At 35.6% G+C, this 23,854-nt stretch overlaps 1 protein-coding gene across 1 annotated transcript; it reads left to right on the top strand.

Moving 5' to 3' along the window:
- The first annotated feature begins 1,791 nt into the window (after positions 1–1,791).
- Positions 1,792–3,360, top strand: LOC145132416 (adenylate isopentenyltransferase 3, chloroplastic-like). Its single transcript, XM_079067191.1, has 2 exons — positions 1,792–2,390; positions 2,705–3,360. The coding sequence occupies exons 1-2, from the start codon at positions 1,930–1,932 to the stop codon at positions 3,255–3,257; spliced, it is 1,014 nt and encodes a 337-aa protein (XP_078923317.1). The 5' UTR covers positions 1,792–1,929; the 3' UTR covers positions 3,258–3,360.
- Positions 3,361–23,854: the final 20,494 nt, after the last annotated feature.

The raw sequence follows: 23,854 nt of genomic DNA, 5'->3' as shown, positions 1-23,854 counted from the left end.
CCCTTTTCACTCTTGCGAAACTACTCAAATTCTAGTACAAACAATTATATAACCATAAAACACTAACATGAATATGGTGATTTATGAAATCTAATCATTTAAATTAATAAAAGTATTCAAGGAAAAGACCCTAAAACACTCTGGTTCTTTCTTTCTCTAACATAGTTTAATCTTAGGTTGGGACAATCCAACCTAGTTCGCTCAAAATCTGGCTCTGATATTAATTGTATCGAGCCGTAACTTTCATAAACATTTAACGTTAAAATTCAAGGAAAATATCAGATTTTACATTCATGTCACAAAAACCATAGCTTCAAAAATCTTTAAAATTTATTCCTAGAAGACAACAATGGGCGTTACCAATTCATATTCTAACCATAACTAAAGCAAACAATGACAAACATGCAACAAAATTCTAGTTCGATGTCCTTGATGCTTCCTACCTGAACCTATAAACACATGGAAATAATATGTGTCATACTATAAGTCTGGTGAGTTATAACATAACATAATACACATTTCCAAAAATGGCAATAGTAGTCCCTCCCATCTACAAATCTTATATTTTAAGGACCAAAATGTAATAAATCTCGTTATAAGGGTTAAAAGTGAAAGCACCTCAAAGCAAGATGTTACATAACAACATGTTACAAAATAAAAATAAAATTATGGGGACACAATTTGATTTTTGCACAAGGAATCCGAAATATCGAGAATACGCCTATCATTTACTCATAAAGTCTTCCAACTATTGGGCCGATCCCAAACGTTTATCCTTTTGAAATCGTCATTTGAATTTATTCTTTTTATTCCGCAGGAAATTACAATTTCACGTCACTACGTTTTGTTCTAAGTTTTATTTAAGGAGAGATACGGATGTATATGGATGGAAGGTGAGGGATGTTGAAGAAAAAATCGTGTTACCGAATTTAATTAATGGGAGGAAAGTGAGGGGAAGAAAATAATTTTGAAGCCATATTTTCCTTCCAAATTTTCCTCTCAAATTTAGCGGATTCGGAAAGAAAGTGAGAAAAAGAAAATATTTTAGTTTTATTTTCATTTCTCTCCTAACTCGGGAACACAGAAAATTAAAATTCCTTTCATTTCCTTTGAACTCGAGAACACGAAATAAGAAAATTTTTCCGTATCCTCCTTTTCTTTCAATCAATATTTTCCTTTTCTTTCTTTTATTGAAAAAATAATAAAAAACTCAAGAACAAGGCTTAAAGTCAAAGTCACATTCTAACGTATTACTTTACATAAAATATCAATTTAATGAGTGTTAATTAAAGCTAAGTTATAAAAATATGTTGTATAAATTATGGAAGCTGTGTAATGAGGTTACTTTTCTTGTCCAGAAGGGTGTATTGATCGTCTTCTTGTCTTCTTGATGCGATTATGCTCTCATCTTTTAATTGGGTTACTAACATTCGTAAGGGTAAAAAAGTAGATTGTAGATTGGTTGTCGATATGTCTGGGCTTGTTAATGTTAGCCCCTTTTCTTGTCCGTAGTATCTTTATAAAATGGCATAATTCTAATATGTTAAAAATTTCCGTACCATAAATTTATAAAACTGATATATTGTTATATAAATAAAAGTTTAACCAATGTCATTATTTGCAAAAAAAAAAAAAAAACAGAAAAAAGAAAAAAGAAAAAAAAAGAAGTTATTTTGAGTCATTTACGTAATTTAACGCATGCATATATATGTATACATCCTTTTCAATTTGATTTAGACTTTATCCTGTTACTATAAATATCCCATGCCTGAGCTCCACAAGTGCACATTAATTCAACTGTGTTTCTTTCTTTATTCAACCGATAGACTCAGCGTCACCGTGCCACCACTGCAACCACCAGGTCAACTCCGCCATCAAGCACCATCCATCAGATTTTCAGTATTAATTATTGCATTTAAATTTTAGAGTATGCATATCATAAGAACAACGATGATAGTGTGCCAGCAAGCTCAAGCACCAGTGATTCAAGTGACCACTAGAGGAATGGACTTATCAGTGCTCCGGCGACGTGCACAGAAGGAAAAAGTGGTAGTTGTAATGGGTGCCACCGGCACCGGAAAATCAAGACTTTCTATCGACCTCGCCACCCAGTTCCAGGGGGAGATCATAAACTCCGATAAAATACAAGTCTATGAAGGATTAGATATCGTCACCAATAAAATCACCGAGGAGGAATGCAACGGCGTGGCTCATCACCTTCTCGGAATTGTTGATCCAGAATCGGATTTCACTGCAAGAAACTTCGTAAGCACGGCTTCAATGGCCATGAAATCGATCGTCGGGAGAGGCAAGCTGCCGATAATCGCCGGTGGTTCCAATTCGTTCATCGAAGCATTGGTGGACGATGAGAACTACGACTTCCGATCTAGGTGCTGTTCGAAATGTACCATAATTACGTTTATAACCCACTACGTATTACAGTTTTGCCATATGGACCCCACAGAATATCAACGCACGATTTTAACTCTCATAACTAACCATAGCCACAAACAAAGTGGTTATCAATTTTTTGACGCCCTCCAACTTTCTCCATTTTTCATAACATATAAACTTTTTTTAACTGATGTAAACAAGTCAGTAATTTTAATTTACATTACCATTTAATTACGCACAAATTATATACACAACACAACGCGTCAATCCCTCGCTTTAACTTACTAATTTGATTGCATATAATCGACAGGTATGACGTGTGCTTCTTGTGGGTTGACATCTCAATGTTTGTGCTCCACCAATTTGTGGCGGACCGTGTTGACCGTATGGTGGCCGCCGGGATGGTGGAGGAGGTCAGAAACATTTATAACCCAAACGCTGATTATTCGAAAGGGATCCGCAGAGCAATTGGAGTGCCGGAATTTGACTCGTATTTTCGTGCTGAGTATTCATCATCCTCAGATGAAAAAACCCGCGCCAAATTACTAGAAGCAGCCATTAACGAAACAAAGATCAATACATGCATTCTGGCTCACCGGCAACTGGAAAAGATACACCGGCTTAGAAACGTTAAAGGGTGGGAAATTCACCGGATTGATGTCACCAAAGTTTTTCAGAAGAAAGGTAGAGAAGCCGATGAGGCGTGGGGGGAGCTGGTGACTGGACCTGCTTCAGCGATCGTGAATGAATTTCTATACAGTTTCGGTCATTCCAGGGGTTTCGCCGCCACAGCTGACGGCCGTGGCAGAGGTTTTAGAGTGGCTGAAACAGGGTCGGCGATGGCTACTGCAATTTTTAACTAGGCAATTAATGGAAGAACCAAATCAAGGGGTTAAGGTTAACATATCATAAGTTATTAATTTTGGCATATACTAAAAACTCTGAGGAGATGAGCATATATGATAGCTAAGTGATTTTAAAATTTTGACTCTTGAACTTAGTTTGACGTGCATTGTTGTAAAATATGGTGAGGCATGTTTGGATGGGTTTTATGGAATAATATATAAATGTTGTATGAATTATATATGATACTAGTATTATATTTCGTTTGTTTTTAAACTCGTTGTAATTTAAAAACTTCTTTGGTTAACAAATCATTGGATTAAAACAATGGCATATCTTTATATGTATTTTAGCAATATAATAGTTTTAAGAATAAATTATATAAAACTAGACAAATACCCGTGCGTTTTACGGAATAAAACTGTGTAGTTAAACTTTTGATAATCATATGTTATTGAAAATTTTTATGTGGTTTATATTAACTATAAAATAATACTTATTACGTTTAGTTAATGTAAAATTATAATTAATTTGAACAATAGATAAAATAACACTTATTAAAATCAAATTATTTAATGGTCTCTACTTACGCTTTATGTGCGTATAAAATTAGTTATATTTCTCAACTATTTTAATTAACTATCGCTATGATTTATTAAATTTTAAAACTATTTGATGATGTTTTAAATTCATCATCATAATTATTTAAATTATCAACCATTGTTTCTAATGTAACATAATTTAATTTATAACTTTATGTTATTTTTAACTATTATTATTGTAAATTAATTTAAAAACATTTTTGGAAAGCTTTCCTTGGAGAAACACATTATGGACATCTAATTGGCGTAGAGACCACCTATAATGCACAACAATACTAAGAACAAGTCTCACCATGGTTGGTTTCGCCACCGGACTAAATATATCTTGGTAATCCATGCCAAGTCTTTGTTGAAATCCCTTTGCGACAAGCCGGAATTTGTACCTGTCAATGGAACCATCAGATTTTCGTTTAATACGATAAATCCATTTACAACCAACCAAGTTAGAAATGCCATTTGGAGGAACTAGTTCCCATGTTCCATTTTTCACAAGTGCATCATATTCATCGGACATTACTTGACGCTACCTTGGATCTTTGAGAGCACTTGAGATTGTGGTAGGTTCTGTTGGTTGAGAATTTTTTTTTCTGGTATGAAGATTAAGCTTTTGGATTGGTTTGTTATATTATTCTTAGCACAAGTAGTCATATGATCTTGTGGAAGGGGGTGGTGTTGTGATCACTTGTTCTTCTGATAGATTTACATCACGTGGTTGTGAACTTAATGGTGGTGACTGAGTTATTAGGGTGCATTGTCTTCGACCGAGGTGTCTCTTCAGAGGTTGTTGTTGATGGAGTGTTTGGCGCTTCTTGGGATGGCGGAGAGATGGAAATTGTAGTGATATATGGAATCCAAGTGTCTATGTTTGTGGAGGTTGAATGGGTAAGATCAGAACTAGTGAGGCATATGGTAAGATAGAATCAACGAACTGAACATGACGAGAGAAATAAAACATGTTTTTAGATGGTTCAAAACATATATACGTGCTTTGAGAGAAAGAGAGAGAGAGAGAGAGAAAGAAAGAGAGAGAGAGAGGGAGAGAAGATATATATATATATATATATATATATATATATATATATATATATATATATACTAGCCGTTTACCCGCGCCAAGCGACGGATGCAGATATTTTTTCATAAATTAGTTACTACAAACGGTTAATTTTTTTTATGAATTCCAATCATTTTAAGAACATTTCACGAACCTCTCCAAATAATTGTATCAAGTTATTTTACTTATTTTTAAAATAATTATGGAGCTTTTTAGTAGGGAAAATTGCAATAAAGTCCCTACATATTGGCCTCATAATCGATTTAGCCCTTATATATTTTTTTTATTCAATTAAGTCCCAAATACCGATAATCGTATTCAATTTAACCCTTTGACCCTGTCAACAGGTCATCCAACTTTCAAAAATTACATTTTCGGCCCAGATTTCAAAATTTATTACAAATTTGGTCCAAAATTTACACTTTTGGCCCAGATTTTAAATTTTTTTACAAATTTGGTCCAAAATTTACCCTTTTTGCCCAAATTTTAGAATTTTATTATGAATTCATCCTAACTTTAGTTTTCTTTACAATTTTTTTTCTCAAAAGTTTGTTTCTAATATGTTTTTTCTTTAAAACTCATATTTATACAAAAAAAAACATATTTTCATTAAAAAAATCTTATTTTTTCTATATAAAAACTTTTTTTAAAAACTTTTTTGTATATGAAATATCTAATTATAAAAATAGGTTTGGGTTATTTGTGTGATTTCTCTTAAAAAATCAATTAAAAAATAAAAAGTAACCCTAAATTATACTATTAAATTATAGTTTGTCAAAAACTAGTTACACTCATTTTAATATTATTTATTTGTTCTTTAATCACATTTATAGGAAAAGTTTAAATAATAGAAGATGCTACATATTGAAAACTTCATATTTTTTGTTTCTTGCTGAATACATGTTCATACATATAGTTCATCATCACTATGGATTTCTTTATTTAAACTTCTTTGTAAAATCGGATTCATGTGTCAATTTTGTTTGTTGTAATAACAAAAAATAACTATCTAGAATGGAGCAATTGTCATTTGTCGATAAGGAGGTTTTTGGTAGAAAAGGGCATTTAACAAATGTAAAAAAGTATTACAAACGTTGATAATTACAACTCCTACTGAAATCAATATGGATTGTCATATATGAGATTAGAACAACTTTACATACCTTTTGTCATATATATGTGATCGAAGGTATGATTTAATTTACAAAGATGCAACAGATTGAAAAATACATATAAACAACTATATTAAAATCTCATAGAAAAAAGAATACACACTAAATAGAACACATATTAAAATCTCTATATTAATAGTATAATTTAGGGTTACTTTTAATTTAGGGTAACTAGTGTAACTAGTTTTTGACAAACTATAATTTAATAGTATAATTTAGGGTTACTTTTAATTTCTTAATTGATTTTTTAAGAGAAATCACACAAATAATCCAAACCTATTTTTATAATTAGATATTTCATATACAAAAAAGTTTTTAAAAAAAGTTTTTATATAGAAAAAATAAGATTTTTATGTGAAAATATGTTTTTTTTGTATAAATATGAGTTTTAAAGAAAAAACATATTAGAAACAAACTTTTGAGAAAAAAAAGTTGTAAAAAAAACTAAAGTTAGGATGAATTCATAATAAAATTTTAAAATTTGGGCAAAAAGGGTAAATTTTGGACAAAATTTGTAAAAAAATTTAAAATCTGGGCCAAAAATGTAAATTTTGTACCAAATTTGTAATAAATTTTGAAATCTGGGCCGAAAATGTAATTTTTGAAAGTTGGATGACCTGTTGACCGGGTCAAAGGGTTAAATTGAATACGATTACCGGTATTTGGGACTTAATTGAATAAAAAAAATATAAGGGCTAAATCGATTATGAGGCCAATATGTAAGGACTTTATTGTAGTTTTCCCTTTTTAGTATTGAAACACATCACAACATTAACAGAATGTGAAAAGAGAAATGAGAGAAATTGGTTGAATTATTTTGTTTATGTTTTAATCGCTAAGTATATGTTTTTTCCCTTTTCAAAAACTATTTTAAGTATTTCCCAGTATTGAATAGTAAAAAGCTATAAAAAATGGATAAAGTATTTTGATAAAATAATGTTGAAAAAACAATCATTAATAAGTTCGGATGCTTATCCCGAAACAATTGCAAACTATATTAGCATTTATAGAATTAAAAGTATTATGTTGTGTGGTTTTATTCCGGAATATTATCAATATTTTTGTTTATTTTAATTTGTAAGCATCATAATAAAATCAATAGACCAATACAACTCTCGCATAAAAATTCATGACTCCTATAATCATTTTACACAATTTGACATGATATTTGTTTCTTAAATTATGTTTAGCTTGTGTCAACTTTACTTAATAATTTGGAATATATTGTGATCATAGGCAAGTGAATAATGAAAATCTACGAAAATATATCTACATTTATTTGTAACTAATTCCAATACCATCTACCAATTACATATAAAGATATTCTTCAGTATAGTTAAAAATTACAAAATCAAATTATTAGGAACATATTGACGTTTTATTATTACTATGAATTTCTTAATCAATTTTACTATCATTAAATTATTCATTTGATAGCATAAAGTCCAAAATATTGCATTGGTTCATCGTTTTATTCCAAATGCCACTTTTTTTATTACAAGTATAGAACACACAAGAAACTCTAATCACAAACCAAATCCTGTTTGACCCCTACATTAGAACATTGGTTGGACTATGATTGAAATCAGAATCACAGTCTTTGTAAGCCATTAAATGCTATTATATAGGTTAATTTTTGTTGTCACCGTTTTTATAGAAGGGTTGCCAGCCTATGCTTGCACCAAATTGAATGTAGCAACCACTAAAATGGGCAATGTACTATAATGCCATAAACAGAAAAAAGCATTATACTTTGAAATCACCAAATGGTTAGTTTTTGGTACAAACTAACTCTGAAATCACCTGCCAAGCAAAAGAATATAAATCAACATATAAAGATTTTAAAAACAATAGATTTGTAAATCAACATATACACTAAAATTCAATAAATTTGGATACTATAATACAATAAAAATATGATGTTATAAACAATTAAGTATGGTGATATAATGCTTTTTAAGTACAATTCAATCAAGCAGGATGCAACAATCCACTAAGAAGAAGTTGAATTATATATAACTACAACTTAATGAAAAAAAGACCCTAAGTCAGACTCATATGAATGGCATATTCACATGATTTCCTGAGTTCTTTAAGTTCTGCATAGCTAAACCACACTTTTTTGAACGATTATTTTAATAAAAAGAGAGGACAACAACAAGAACTTGAGCCAAGTACAAGAAACCTAAGAGCAATAAACAAAAACCCCTACCAAATCCACAACCCCAACATCTACCAAATTTAAACAACACCAAGAATTATGAATGTAACCTAACAAAGAACCAAATACAAATTTATGTGAGAACAATAAACACCATGCAATCTATGAGCAGATTAAAAAGCTTGGAATTATAGGGAACTTGAGAAAGAAATATTGTAGTCCTAATATACAAAGCACAAAAGCAATCTAAAGCCCATAATTAAATCCCAAAGAGAATCATATGCAGTTGGTAAAAATTACCAACCAGGAGATATTTTCTTCAGAAGTTAGAGAAAGAACATACCTAAAATTAAGTTCATCAATATCCACAAAATAATAATCTTCATTAGATGAAGAAAAGCCAATAAATATCAAAATTAAGATCTTCTAACAAAAAACTAAAGGGAAGAAAGATGGTATGTGAAGTATATGCTAAAATTGACCGATTTCACCATATGTTGTGTGTGTGAGAGAGAGAAAGAGAGAGACCACAATGGTGGTGCAGACGACTTTTTAGGTTTTAATCCTAGTATTCACTATAATCAGAAACACTGAATCAAAAAAGAAAAAGTGAAAACATTTTATTTGAAACAGATGACTTACCTCTAGATCATACATTAAGATCTCATGGTCTTTTTCATCCACTTCTTGACTGGCCATCTACTTCTTGCCAGATGTATATCAATATTGTGCCCTGATAAAAAAAATTATCACAAACACCCAAATAAGCAAAAACATTTCAACGCAACTTCACTATAAAACGAACAATCAATTGTAAAATTAAAAGTAATGTTGATGTTTCTATGTGTTGAAAGACGGGAGAAAGATAGAAAGGTACATGTAACCTTCAATTTCATACCTAGTTCAAATTAAAGGGTTTCTGGAGTGACCGAGAGGACATTTAGGAATTTTTCGAGTGAGAGAGGTGGAGAGAAACGTTCCAAGTGCTTATTTTCTGTAGTGGTGACCAGTGTGATCACGGAGAGGGTAACGGTGATGGTTAGGGACGGCGGAAATCGAAGTTGATGAAGATCCTGGTGGTGGTGGTGGCTGTGAAGATCAGGGTAACGGCGGTAATTTAGGGCTTTTTCATACGGGAGGGAGATAGTACAGTAAAGAGGATAGATGGGGAGAGAGAGGTGGATGTGAAGATTGAACGTTGGGAATATATGGGGACGGGCCGAGATAGAGGAAAATGTGATCGAGATAGAGGGATTTGGTTTCAGTTGATGACTTGGTCACAAGCTTGAAGAGAGATTCTAAAGCTTACACCCGATTTTTGTGTTGACTTAGTTTGGAGACAAGTTAATTATGCATTTTTGTTAGCTTTCAAAAAAATTTGAATTAGTCTTTCTATTTTCAACTTAAAATTTAAGAAATATAAAATTCACTATGCATAAATTATAGTACTTAAAGCTTAATGGTTTGGACGTCTTAAATTTATTTTTAGAAATAATAAGGTTTGTATAATAATATAGTAAGATATATATATATATATATATATATATATATATATATATATATATATATATATATATATATATATATATATATAGAGAGAGAGAGAGAGAGAGAGAGAGAGAATACTCGAGGAAAATACATGGATGGGATCGTGACATGAGCTTGTGAGTGGAGTATGATCGTAACCATGGGTAACATCCAAACAACTTTAATTTATAATGGTTAGGGGTATTCTGGAAAATCAACTGGTAAGGTGAGGACATGTTTAAAGTGGAGGTTGGTAGTCTATTTATTTTAACAGCAGCATCAAAAGCATGGGGCCAGAAGGTGTTTGGAATAGAAGCATGAGAGAGTAAGGCTAGACATGTTTCAACAATATGATGATGCCGTCTGTAACATTCATACTTCAGGTATTCCTCTTTTACCCTCAATCTTAAAACTTTTTGCATTTGGGTCCCTGGCCAGTACGTTGGGCGTACGCTAGGAGTACGTTGGGCGTACTGGGTCGATAAGTTGGTTGCAGAGGCATCCACGTACGTTGGGCGTACATGGAGTACACGAGGTATAGCGCCACTTGGGACAAATCCTAATTTTTAGGGTTTGATCCCTATTTAAACACCTTAAGTTGATCTTCGACCTTCATATGACCAGCCTCCATCCCTCTAAACACTGAGAATGAAACCCTAGCCCCCATTTGAGTGTTGTGAGCCATTGTTGTGATCTTGTCGTGTTTTGGGGTACTTTGAAGAAGGTGAAGCTTGGTGGTGAAGTGTTGGTGGAATGGGAGCTTGAAGATCCAGAGTCTTCATCAACTTTGCAAGATTTCTAAGGTATAAAGATTTTACATTAATAACTCCATTTACTAGATCTAGTTTAGGGTTTTGTTTTGGTATATTTTGGCCCCATGAGTCCTCCTTGTGAGTTTGAGCCACTCCAGGAGCTAGGAATGCTAGATCTTAGCCTCTCTGATGTTCCTTGTGCATAAAAATGTTATCTTTATATGTTATATTGGACCATGCATGGGTTAGGTCTCTTATCATGGGTCTTAATGGTCAAAAACGAGTATTGGGTCCCATCAAGTCATGCAAAACTATAAAGTTGCCAACTTTACGTGTTAAAACCTTAAAATGATGTAGATCTGAAGTTTAGACGTTAAGAGGTTAATTCAAAAATTGAGGATTGGCCCTCTGGTCAGTACATGGGGCATACTAGGTCAAGTGCCCATTTTTCGAGTCTACGCTCATACGCTACACATACGAGGAGTACGCAAGGCGTACACTATGAAGTGGGTTTTTATCGTTTTGGGCCCTTTTTGGACTTGGACTTCTTTTGATCTTTGGGCCTTAGCTAGATTTTGGGCTTTATATCTATTGGGCCATAGTTGGACCTTAGGTTTATGGTTTGGGCCATTTTTGGGCCTTGGGTCACTATAGGGTTATTGGGCCAAGCTAGTTGGGCCCAGTAAGGAAAAGGTAAAATAATCTTTTACCCTAGAGGTTGAGGATGATGATTTGGGACCCCGGTTATGGTTTATGACCTAATTATTATTAACGTATGGTTTAATGATATTTAGTGCGGAGATTTCCCGAATCAGCAGTCCGAGCATTTATCTGATTTTTTAGCAGTTTGAGGTAAGTTTCCTCCCAATACTTAGCGGGTCGAAGACACCAATGCCGACCCATGGATTATGGTTATCTGTATGCTAGTTATCTGTGTGACCTTTCATGTGTGTATGTAATGTATGTATACCGGGCGGGGCCTGATGGGTGTGATGGGCGCGACCCATCACAAGATATAGACAGATTTTTTCCGAGTGGGGCTCGATGCCGAGCGGGGCCCGATGGCTGTCGGGCATGACCCATTGTATGTTTGATATGTATGGTGTGAGGTATTTTAGGGAACTCACTAAGCTTCGCGCTTACGATTTTTAGTTTATGTTTCAGGTACTTCCGCATCGAAAGGGAAGAGCTCGGGGTGACCGCATCGCACACACCATGATTTCCGCCTTATCTAATTTTGATGTATTGGGATGACTATTTGACATACTCTGATTTTCCTTTATGGTTTTATGAACATGTTTGGTTGATGGTTTTATTATTACGAGAAAGAAATTTTTGGTTTAAAATTTTGGGACATTATAAGTTGGTATCAGAGCCCTGGTCTGAGGGATTTGGACACACTCTTGTGTGTGTCTGAACTCAAACTGAGGATTTGGTAGATTTTTCATAAAAGAAATGTTTAATAAAAAGGAGTTTTTCTAATAAAAGAAATGGGTGTGATGCATGCAATCGACCGAGCTCAAGTAAGTTCTCCCAAAATACCTATACATGTTTTATGTTATACTCTGAATGGAGAATCTGTGAATCGCATGCTATATTAGGGCTAAGGATCTACTCAGGGTTGCATGATAGAATGCTAGGATAGATGTCTTTATGTTCCTACTATGTGAGCTTGTAGACTTGCATGCTAGTACTGATCAGTCAGTGTTAGGATGGCCTGTTTAGCTTATTCCTTGATTCTGATTACTTCATGCTCGAATGTTGCTTACTTTATGCTTTTAGGAGTTCCCATTAACATCAACTACTAGTAAGCGAATATGTTAAGTTACATATTTTTGATACTATATAATTTTATAAGGTTAGGTTTTAACTCTATTGTGCAACTCTTGTTTGAGTCCAACCGTTGTAGTGTGAGACCTTTCATTCAAAGAATTATCTGGTGTCTATGGTATGTAATTGTATTCGTAAGCTAGTGAGAGGGTGTTAGGGGGAGTTCCTTCCGCAGCTGATGGTGGAGAGTGGTGAGGTGGTAACCATAGGAAAACCTACGAGGTGATTCGGTGTCGAGAGCCTTGTCTTGTCGAGGGTTGTTTGGATTGATAAGGAGTGACTTGGAGGACTCGGGGTAATCCTTGAGCAAAGTATGAATAGATGTGGAAGGTAGTATGGGCCTGTACTACTAGAAGCAAAGTATCTGTACTCGAGTCAAGGGAAGTCACGATGGTACCAGAAAGCTTGTAGAGTGTGGGATTTTTTTCTGAGTGTTTTCTGATGGTTATATGATTTATGTTTTAGTATGGTGGTCACTCGAGGAGGTTCTAGTGCAGATGGGGGTACCATTGTTTTTGTGTCACTGATGGTTTGGGTTCGGTCTTTGGGGCCGTAAATATGGATGATCAACTGGGAGTTCATTTCATCAGAGATTACCCGTAATATTCTTGAGCAGACTCCTATGATCTTCGGTATGGTCAAGGAGGGTATCATGAAGATTCTAGATGAGCGCTTGGGCGCTTTTCGTTCTGAGATGGTGGAGATGATGGGAGCTCGCACTTTGACCTTCCGTGATTTTCGGGCATATGGAGCCCCGAAGTTCTTCGGGAAGAAGGACTCGATTGCGAACAGGCGTTGGTTAGCAGACATCGGGAACACCTTACGATCTTGCCCTATCCCGAGGAGGCGAAGGTCCGACTTGCATCCTGTCTTCTGAAAGACAGAGCTCGAGACTGGTGGGAGGAGGTTGGACACGCCGTGGGAGGCGTGGCGTTTGATTCGATGACTTGGAAGAATTCGTGACGAGGTTTCGAGCTGAGTTTACGCCGGTGATTGAGGTCCAGCAGTTGGCGAGGGAATTTCAGGACCTTCTTCAGACTACTGAGATGGTGGCAGAGATCACTTCTATGTTCCGAGAGAGGGCGTTACTGGTTCCGTAGTATATGGCGGACGAAGAGATGAAGAAGGCGAGATATCATGAGATGTTGAGGAGCGATATTAGATAGTTTGTGAGTAGATCCAGTTGCAAGACACTGGATGATATGATAGTGCGACCCAGAGAAAGGGAGATTAACTTGGATATGGAGAGGAAGAGGAATCCGGATCAGGTTCAGAGTTCAGAGGGTTCAGGCAAGAGGCCCAATGTTTTTGTGTGACATCCCATAATTTAGGACTAATATTATAGACGGCCAAGTCACCGCGAATCTCGTTATAACTTGACTTATTGAGCTTTAGTGCATCTTAAGTAAAATAAATAAGTTCATTTAAACTACTATAAGATGTCAGATGATACCTTACTTTCAAATGTGTAAACTGTCAACCGAATCAAACCGCTCAAACCACAACGCTAATTAATGCGGCTGAAAAACTGAAATTTTACATTAAATAGTTTTGAGCAAAGCAAAAATTAAAATATTATAGTACATGTTCCACTGTTTCCGAAAATATAAAGAACGTCCAAAATGAAGTTCGTATGCAAAAGATACGACAGTTTTAAGAAAACAAACAGTAAAGCACTGTTTTTTCTTTAATCACGTAAAACCGAATCGACCCGTTGAGACACTTACGCTTTGCCGACGGGATTTCCGAGAATATTTTTGGAATCAGACTATAGTCTATTATTTAATTTCATATTTAAAATATTTTTAACGAAAACATTTACAAAAGTTACGAAAAACGGACTTTACGGCTATTTAGACGCAAAACTTCGAACGCAAATTCCCGGAGTTCCGTAACTCCAAAAATTAAGTCGTTTGATGTTCCAGAATCCTTGAATTAAACTCTATCTAACGGTACCTTCGAAAAAATTCTCGACTTTCGGATCCCGATGCACCCGGTTTGGAGTGTTTTTGGGCATTTAATGGCGGTATAACCCCATGTGGGGCCCACATGTGACTCAAGAGACCAAAAAAATCTGATTTTTCCCTCCTTGGAATCAAACCCATGTGGACTACTTCTCTTCCCTCTCTTCTTCTTGAGTGCAAGTCTTCCCAAAGAGTACAAGTGATGGGATATGAGTATGGCTTCAATTGGTATGTGAGTATGTGTTTTCACTATAAAAAGAGGCATGAGGAGCCTCATAAACTCACTCAAAAACTACCAGCTTCTCTTTAATCCCTCTCTATCCCGATCTCTCTCTCTAGACTCTCTCTAATAATCTCTCTCGGTTTACACCCTTAACCACCATTCTACCACCCAAACCCTCCATATAACCCCTTGTTCATCAACAAACACCTCAACCTCCTTACCTCACTGTTTTCCAGCCCAAAAAGAGGAAGAAACACGAAGGTAGCCACCCTCCTACCACCTGCTGCCGCCTAGTTGCCACCCACTGCCACCATCGAGGATCGCCTCCCCAACTTAGTTCTACTATTTTTTTTCGACCACCATAGCCTTCTCCCTCATCCCCATCATATTCCCTATCGAAGGTAAGCAAGAAGGAAGCACCAGAAGGCCACCGAAGCAGCCTCCTACTGCCCACTGTCGCTGCCATCAAAAGCCGTCACCACCACCAACTATGTTCTGTCGTATTGCTATTAACCAATCCCCCACCCTCCTCTCTCTTCCTCCCGTCGATTATGCTGTCAGAAACAACGAAGGAAGCAGCCAAAAAGGCCTGGCGACGAAATTTTGTTACTGTGAGACTCTCCTCCGGCCACAGCAACCTTACGACATCACCATCACCTAGCTCCTGCAGCTGTTGTTACAATGTAAGTCCACCACCACGTTCGTTACATTTTTTGTGTGTGTCGTGTTTCTTTCGATCGCAAACGAGATCAGGGTTGGGGACCCGTTTGTTTTCTTTCTTGCGTCCATGAACAAGAAGCAGGAGGAGGACCTCCTCCTACTATTCAAACTTCGTTTCCATATAAATTCAAATAGCCCCTGCTCGAAATTCCTAACAAATTAGGTCCAAACTCTTCAAACATTGAATCGTTTTATTCCAAAATACCCCTCTTTGAAAATCCTATTCAAAACAAGTCCCACCCTTACAAACTTCCATTTAATTTAATCAGAATCAGCCCCTCTTCAAAAATATTAACAAGTTTGGTCCTAAAACTCCAAATCAGTTTTAATATGTGTATTTTCAGCCCCCATTTTGGAAAAACCCTTTCAATTTAATCCAAAGTGTTAATATAAAATTTAATAATTTTTTTTCTTTTTATATATTGATTCAATTTATAATAAACCTTAGATTATTAAATTTTAGAAATTATTAATTATATTTTGATTTAATAAATTTTGGATTAAATTAAAATCTTTGGAAAAATTAAATTAGTAAAATTTTAGATAAAATTTATTTGAATAAATAATTATTTAAATAAATTTTGAATTAACAAAACTTGGAAATTTATTCAATAAATCATTATACTTAGTCAAAATACCAAATCACTCCCAAATATTAATTTATATCAAAATTTTCTAGGAAATCGAATTAATCCCGGAGATCACGACCTCTCGACAACACATCCCGGATTTCGCATCTAATACGCAAAACAACTCGATAAGGTGAGTGTTACATGTACTACTTTTACATATTTTCGGGGGGGGGGGGGGGGGGGGGAGGGAGGAATACATGTACTACTTGTACTATATATATATATATATATATATATATATATATACACACACACACACACACGTGTGTAAATGTTTTGTGTAAACGAACAACATCATCATTTTTATGCGATATAAATCACACAAAAATATTATTTACTACTCTACTACTTACGGTACGGGGAGTCTGGTTTGAAGGGCGCATAGGGTTATTGGATTTCAGAACGGCTTAATTGCTAAAATGATCCTGCCCTCCAGTGTTTCATGTCTGGCCATCGTCTGTACATGGTAGTACGGGTACTAAGTAATATTTATCGTACAAAATACACATAAAATATCATTATTTTGTGTAAACATATTAATAGTTGGAGAAATATTTGTTTAAACGCTTATGTGTTTTAAGTAAACAAGCTAGTTGTAAACCTCAATATCAATATATGTTATGTCATTAAAACGATACAACTAATAAAAATAACATATACTTTTCGACTACAAATATGATATGAATGTATAGACGGTTATCAACTTGGTAGTTTCAATATACCTCATACATACACAAAAATATTTAGGTTTATATATTTATACAAGTTATAGAACTTGTATCTTAGGCTCATACATGTGCTTGTGTACACTACCTTAAGTTTTATCAACTGTTTAAACAAGTATCGTACACTTTTATGTTTATGCTTATCAAATATACTTGTCTTCCATCAATTTATGCGTATCTGCGGTTGCGGTTGCTAAGTACAACCTTGGCAAATAACTTTATCCGTATATTCATATGTCTGTTTATCCGTTATCCGTACAAACTTTGTCACTATAAACTTTAACTAGATTTCATTATCTAGAAACCATAGTTTAGATTTCCATCTTTATCAAACATTTCCAAACACAATTTTACTTACAACAAAGGCAATATTTTTTAGATCATATTAAAAGTATCATTATTTTAGAAAACCTGTGACACTCACCAACCTTTGTGTTGACCCTCAAACTTACATATATTCTCATGAGATCATTAGACAAGCGTTCAAACAGAAGATTGGTCATGGATTACAGACGACCTAGCTATTTAGTTTTTGTTATTTGCTTACCTGTTTATGGCAAATATTGTACTATTATTATCTGTAAGAACCTTGTATTCAAACTTAATGATGGAATACAAATGTTGTTTTGTTTATCGTTGTACTTGTGCTATATATAGTCAGTTTATTTGTGATCCATGAACTTAGTCGCACTCCCGGCATGTTCCACCTTGGTCGGGAGTGTGACAGAATGGTATCAGAGCTAAATTGGCTATAGAGAACTCGTATCCACGAAAGAGGAATACAACTATAGCAAACTAGCTTCTAATAAAAGTATTATTAATAATTACACTACTTCTCGACTACTTACAGTATGGGGAATCTGGTTTGAAGTGTCGCATGGGGTTGTTGGATTTCAGAACAGCTAATTGCCAAAATGGTCCTGCCCTCCGGTGTTTCATGTCTGGCCCTCGTTTGTGCTCGGTAGTCAGGGAGTACAAAACAAAACCTAATAATACTACAAACCCCGCCAACCATAATATATAAAAGTTTATATATACTCTGACTTGCGATGAGAACACTTAATAAAATTCTAAACATCCCTTCAACTAAAAGTACCAACTCAACCCTTTAGGTCAGACGCCTCAATTAAGGTTAGTACCGTACATAAGTCATACCATAAACAAATCTGGAATGTGCACCTATGTTGTTTATGTTCGGGCCGGTGCACAACCAACCTTGAGCAAGGAGTTTGACAGACTACAACGGTTGAGAGTTTTAGAGATTGAAGAATGTTTTCCAGAATCGCTGCAGCAACCTAGTACGTTAAAATCCATATATACATTTTAAAACACTTATACATTTCAAAATCATTAGCAATTAAGATCTCTTTTCTATCATTTGGAAATATAGAAGATTTCTGAACCAATCACCTTTCCCCTATCGTTTAGAAATCTGTAGGATTTCAGGAAGTCAATCCCACTCTATGATTTGGAAATGTACGGATTATAGGAACAAATTATACTTATACACTATCATGCAATACAATGCCTACATACTTGTTTATGATAAAGTAGTATAAACAACTTAAGTGTGTCTTTTCTAAACGTTTAGGAAAATGCCTCCACGAAAGGAACCACGAGTTCGTCCACCGCCAACTCCCCGAGGCATCCGGAGGAAAGCCCCACAAGTAACTCAAACCTCGATAGAAACTCCAAACTGTGAAGAAAATCTTGACGTAATGAATGTGAACCCAACATTCCAAATGGACCCCACCATGATGCAAAACATGCTTGCACAAGGAATTGCTACAGCCTTGGCAGCATATGAGGCATCCCGCAATGGAAACACTGGGAATATTGGAAGTGGCACTCCAATAACTAACCAGAACAACCCCAAACACCGCTCCTACAAGGAATTCATGGGCTGCAAACATCGATCCTTCTACGACACTGAAGGAGCTGTTGGTCTATCTCGTTGGATAGAAAAGACTGGAGCAATTTTTCACATCAGTGTGCCCCAATGATTGTCGAGTTAAGTACGCTACCTGTACACTAATGGACGCCACCTTAACTTGGTGGAATCACTGAAGCCTATGTCATGGGTTGGGAACCACTGAAGCAGATGATGATCAAAGAGTACTTCCCCCGACAGGCAATCCAAGCCCTGGAGCAAGAGCTTTGGAATCTGACTATGCAAGGATCTGAGATAGCTGCCTACACCTCCCGATTCAATGACCTTGCTAACCTTTTCCCAGGAATGGTACCCTCAGAAGATAAGAAGACAGAGAAATTCATTTGGGGACTAGCATCACCAGTCCAAGGTCTGGTTATTGCATCCGTACCATCCACTTTTGATAGTGCTAAGAAATTGGCATATCAATTGACTGAGCAGTGTATCCTTCAGGGTACCATGGCCCCACCAGTAGAAAAGAACCATGTTGGAAGTACCAAAAGGAAGTTTCATTGGAAATCAAAGGGGGACTCCAAGCATCACAAAAATGAACCAGAACCTATTGTTGTCTATGTCGCAATTACCAACACTCCCACCCCAGCTAAGTCCTAAACTGAGACTTTACCTCATTGTACAGAGTGCAATTTCCATCATGTCGGAAATTACAGGGAGATAATCTGCAACACGTGTAACATGAGAGGTCACATCTCGAGGTACTGCAGAAAAACCCCAACCATTACGGCAGGAGGAAGTTGTAACTGTTTTGAATGCAATAAACCAGGGTATTTTAGGAAAGACTGCCGAAACTGAAGAATCAGGGTGGCAATGGAAGAGCACTTATGATCACTGCTGGAGATACTCTCCAAGAACCACCTGTGGTTATTGGTACGTTTCATATCAATAATGTTTAAGCTTCGATATTAATTGATACTGGTGCCGATAAAAGCTTTATCGACCATAAGTTTAGAAACACGAAAAAAATAAATTCCGCAAACTCAATGAAACTTACACAGTAGATATGGTAATCCACCAAATAGAAAGCACTTTAGAAATACTCACCAATTGCCTTCTCATCCTGAATAGTCACGTCATTCGAATAGAAACTAAGGACCCTTACTGGTAATCTATGTTTGCTAAGTGTATACGTTAAGGTTGTATATAAATAAGATTATATAGACTTAGAATTTGTGACTCCGCTTTACTTCATGTTCCTTGTTTGGTTGTGGGCTTAAGGTAGAATCACTTATTCGATCGTCTATTCAATCTTGATTATATACAACTTGTATACACAAGGAGACTATAGAAGGACCAGGCATCGATCAGATACTACAACAAACATACATCACTAATTATCGAAACCCCATGTACAATCGGCACAAACTAAATTTTGGGACAAATTCCTTTAACGGGGAGGTAATGTGACATCCCAGAATTTAGGGCTAATATTATAGACGGCCAAGTCACCACGAATCTCGTTATAACTTGACTTATTGAGCTTTAGTGCATCTTAAGTAAAATAAATAAGTTCATTTAAACTACTATAAGATGTCAGATGATAACTTACTTCCAAATGTGTAAACTGTCAACCGAATCAAACAGCTCAAACCACAACGCTGATTAATGCGACTGAAAAACTGAAATTTTGCATTAAGAAGTTATGAGAAAAGTAAACATTAAAATATTATAATACATGTTCCCCTGTTTCCAAAAATATAAAGAACATCCAAAACGGAGTTCGTATGCAAAAGATACGACAGTTTTAAGAAAACAGACAATAAAACACTTTTTTCTTTAATTGCGTAAAACCGAATCGACCCGTTGAGACACTTACGCTTTGCCGACAGGATTTCCGAGAACGTTTTTGGAATCATATTATAGTTTATTATTTAATTTTATACTTGAAATATTTTTAACAAAAATATTTACAAAAGTTACGAAAAACGGACTTTACGGCTATTTACACGCAAAACTTCGAACGCAAATTCCTGGAGTTCGGTAACTCCAAAAATTAATCTGTTTGATGTTCCGGAATCCTTGAATTAAACTCTATCTAACGGTACCTTCGAAAAAATTCTCGACTTTCGGATCCCGATGCACCCGGTTTGGAGTGTTTTTGGGCATTTAATGGGGGTGTAACCCTATGTGGGGTCCACATGTGACTCAAGAGACTAAAAAAATCTGATTTTTCCCTCCTTGGAATCAAACCCACGTGGACTACTTCTCTTCCCTCTCTTCTTCTTGAGTGCAAGTCTTCCCAAAGAGTACAAGTGATGGGATATGAGTATGACTTCAATTGGTATGTGAGTATGTGTTTTCACTATAAAAAGAGGCATGAGGAGCCTCATAAACTCACTAAAAAACAACCAACTTCTCTTCTATCCCTCTCTATCCCAATCTCTCTCTCTAGACTCTCTCCAAGAATCTCTCTCGGTTTACACCCTTAACCACCATTCTACCACCCAAACCTTCCATATAACCCCTTGTTCATCAACAAACACCTCAACCTCCTTACCTCACTGTTTTTCCAGCCCAAAAGGAGGAAGAAACACGAAGGCAGCCACCCTCCTACCACCTGCTGCCACCAAGTTGCCACCCACTGCCACCACCGAGGATCACCTCCCCAACCTACTTCTGCTATTTTTTTCGACGACCACAGCCTTCTCCCTCATCCCATTCATCTTCCCTTGAAAGGTAAGCAAGAAGGAAGCAGCAGAAGGCCACCGAAGCAGCCTCCTACTGCCCACTGTTGCTGCCATCAAAAGCCGTCACCACCACCAACTGTGTTCTGCCGTGTTGCTATTAACCAATCCCCCACCCTCCTCTCTCTTCCTCCCGTCGATTGTGCTGCCAGAAACAACGAAGGAAGCAGCCAAAAAGGGCTGCCGACGAAATTTTGTCACCGTGAGACACTCCTCTGGCCACAGCAACATATATATATATATATATATATATATATATATATATATATATATGTGTGTGTGTGTGTGTGTGTGTGTGTAAATGTTTTGTTTATACAAACAACATCATCATTTTTATGCAATATAACACACACAAAAGTATTATTTACTACTCTACTACTTAGGTTAGGGGGAATCTGGTTTGAAGGGCCGCATGGAGTTGTTAGATTTTAGAACAACTTAATTGCTAAAATGATCCTGCCCTCCGTTGTTTCATGTCTGGCCCTCGTCTTTACATGGTAGTACGGGTACTAAGTAATATTTATCGTACAAAATAAACATAAAATATCATTATTTTGTGTAAACATATTACTAGTTGGTGAAATATTTGTTTAAACGATTATGTGTTTTAAGTAAACAAGCTAGTTGTAAACCTCAATATCAATATATGTTATGTCCTTAAAACGATACAATTAATAAAAATAACATATACTTTTCGACTACAAATGTGATATGACTGTATAAACGGTTATCAACTTGGTAGTTTCAATATACCTCATACATACACAAAAATATTTAGGTTTATATATTTATACAAGTTATAGAACTTGTATCTTAGGCTCATACATGTGCTTGTGTACACTACCTTAAGTTTTATCAACTGTTTAAACAAGTATCGTACACTTTTACGTTTACGCTTGTCAAACATACTTGTCTTCCGTCCATTTATCCATATCTGTGGTTGCGGTTGCTAAGTACAACCTTGGAAGATAACTTTATCCGTATATACGTATGTCTGTTTATCCGTTATCCGTACAAACTTTGTCACTATAAACTTTAACTAGATTTCATTATCTAGAAACCACGGTTTAGATTTCCATCTTTATCAAACATTTCCAAACAAAATTTTACTTACAACAAAGGCAATACTTTTTAGATCATATTAAAAGTATCATTATTTTAGAAAACCTGTGACACTCACCAACCTTTGTGTTGACACTCAAACTTACATGTATTCTCAGGAGATCATTAGACAAGCGTTCAAACAGAAGATTGGTCATGGATTATAGACGACCTAGCTATCTAGTTTTTGTTATCTGCTTGCCTGTTTATGCTAACTACTTACTATTATTATATGTAAGAACCCTGTATTCAAACTTAATGATAGAATACAAATGTTGTTTTGTTTATCGTTGTACTTGTGCTATATATTCAGTTTATCTGTGATCTATGAACTTAGTCGCACTCTCGGCATGTTCCGCATTGGTCTTGGGTGTGACAGAATGGTATCAGAGCTAAATTGGCTATAGAGAACTCGTACCCTCGAAAGAGGAATACAACTATAGCAAACTAGCTTCTAATAAAAGTATTATTAATAATAACACTACTTCTCGACTACTTACTGTACGTGGAATCTGTTTTGAAGTTCCGCATAGGGTTGTTGGATTTCAGAACAACTTAATTGCCAAAATAGTCCTGCCCTCCAGTGCTTCATGTGTGGCCCTCGTCTGTGCTCGGTAGTCGGGATGTACAAAACAAAAATACCCAAGGGGTAAACGAAACAACGAAAGGCTGTGAGTCAACTATTTGTTATGTTTGGGGAGTTGATGATGGAACGATGAAGGGTTGCGTGTCAAAGATACCCAAGGGGTTGACGAAACGACGAAAGGTTTTGAGCCAAATATTTATGGCGGAACGACTATATGTTGCGAGCCATTTGTTTGTATGCATTGTATGTGTATTGTGGTATGTGACATTTTGGCGAACTCACTAAGCATTGTGCTTATAGTTGTGGATTAACTATTTTTCAGGTACTTCATTAGATTGTGGGAAAGGGTACGGATTGACTGTACATGCGCATCAACATCATGTTTTAAGATTTCTGCATGTTCTATTTTATACTCTGATTTGAATGGTTGGGTTTTGATTATCAAATAGTGGTTTTCTTTGTGAATAAATGTTTGAATGAAATATTATCTTTTAAAAATGAAAATTTTGGTTTGAAAATCAGGACGTTACATTATTGTTTGATTTGATAGGTTTTGTCTATAATATCGTTTAGGATTTATATCAGTTACTTGAACTCAGAAATGGATTCTGAATTTGGTTGTTATAATTGACCAAGCACTTATATTGCACTGCCATTTAATGATTACACATCTCACTGAATGACTAGGCATGGGGTAACCAGCTTACCCATTTACATTTTTTATTAGAATCGTTTTAAACCAAAAAGCTCTAGTTTATACCCCTACAAAACAAAGCATTTGGAGTTTAAGCACCTAGAAAGCTAAAAAAATATTGGGGGCCTTTTAAAAAAAACGGGAAACTTCGTAGAGCCTTAGTGAAATTATCCCTTGTCTTTTTTAGGCACGTACTTCAATGTATTTTTTTGTTGCAACCTTCTCTACTCCTTGTTGACAACATC

Source organism: Lactuca virosa, chromosome 8, assembly GCF_052849685.1.
Source record: "Lactuca virosa cultivar CGN04683 chromosome 8, Lactuca_virosa_CGN04683_v6, whole genome shotgun sequence".
NCBI lineage: Eukaryota > Viridiplantae > Streptophyta > Magnoliopsida > Asterales > Asteraceae > Lactuca > Lactuca virosa.
This window is presented reverse-complemented; position numbering and strand designations above follow the sequence as displayed.

Coding starts and splice junctions, on each gene's coding strand:
- LOC145132416 (XM_079067191.1), top strand. CDS start 1,930: ATGCATATCATAAGAACAACGATGATAGTGTGCCAGCAAGCTCAAGCA. Junction 2,391..2,704: donor AACTACGACTTCCGATCTAG/GTGCTGTTCGAA, acceptor TATAATCGACAG/GTATGACGTGTGCTTCTTGT.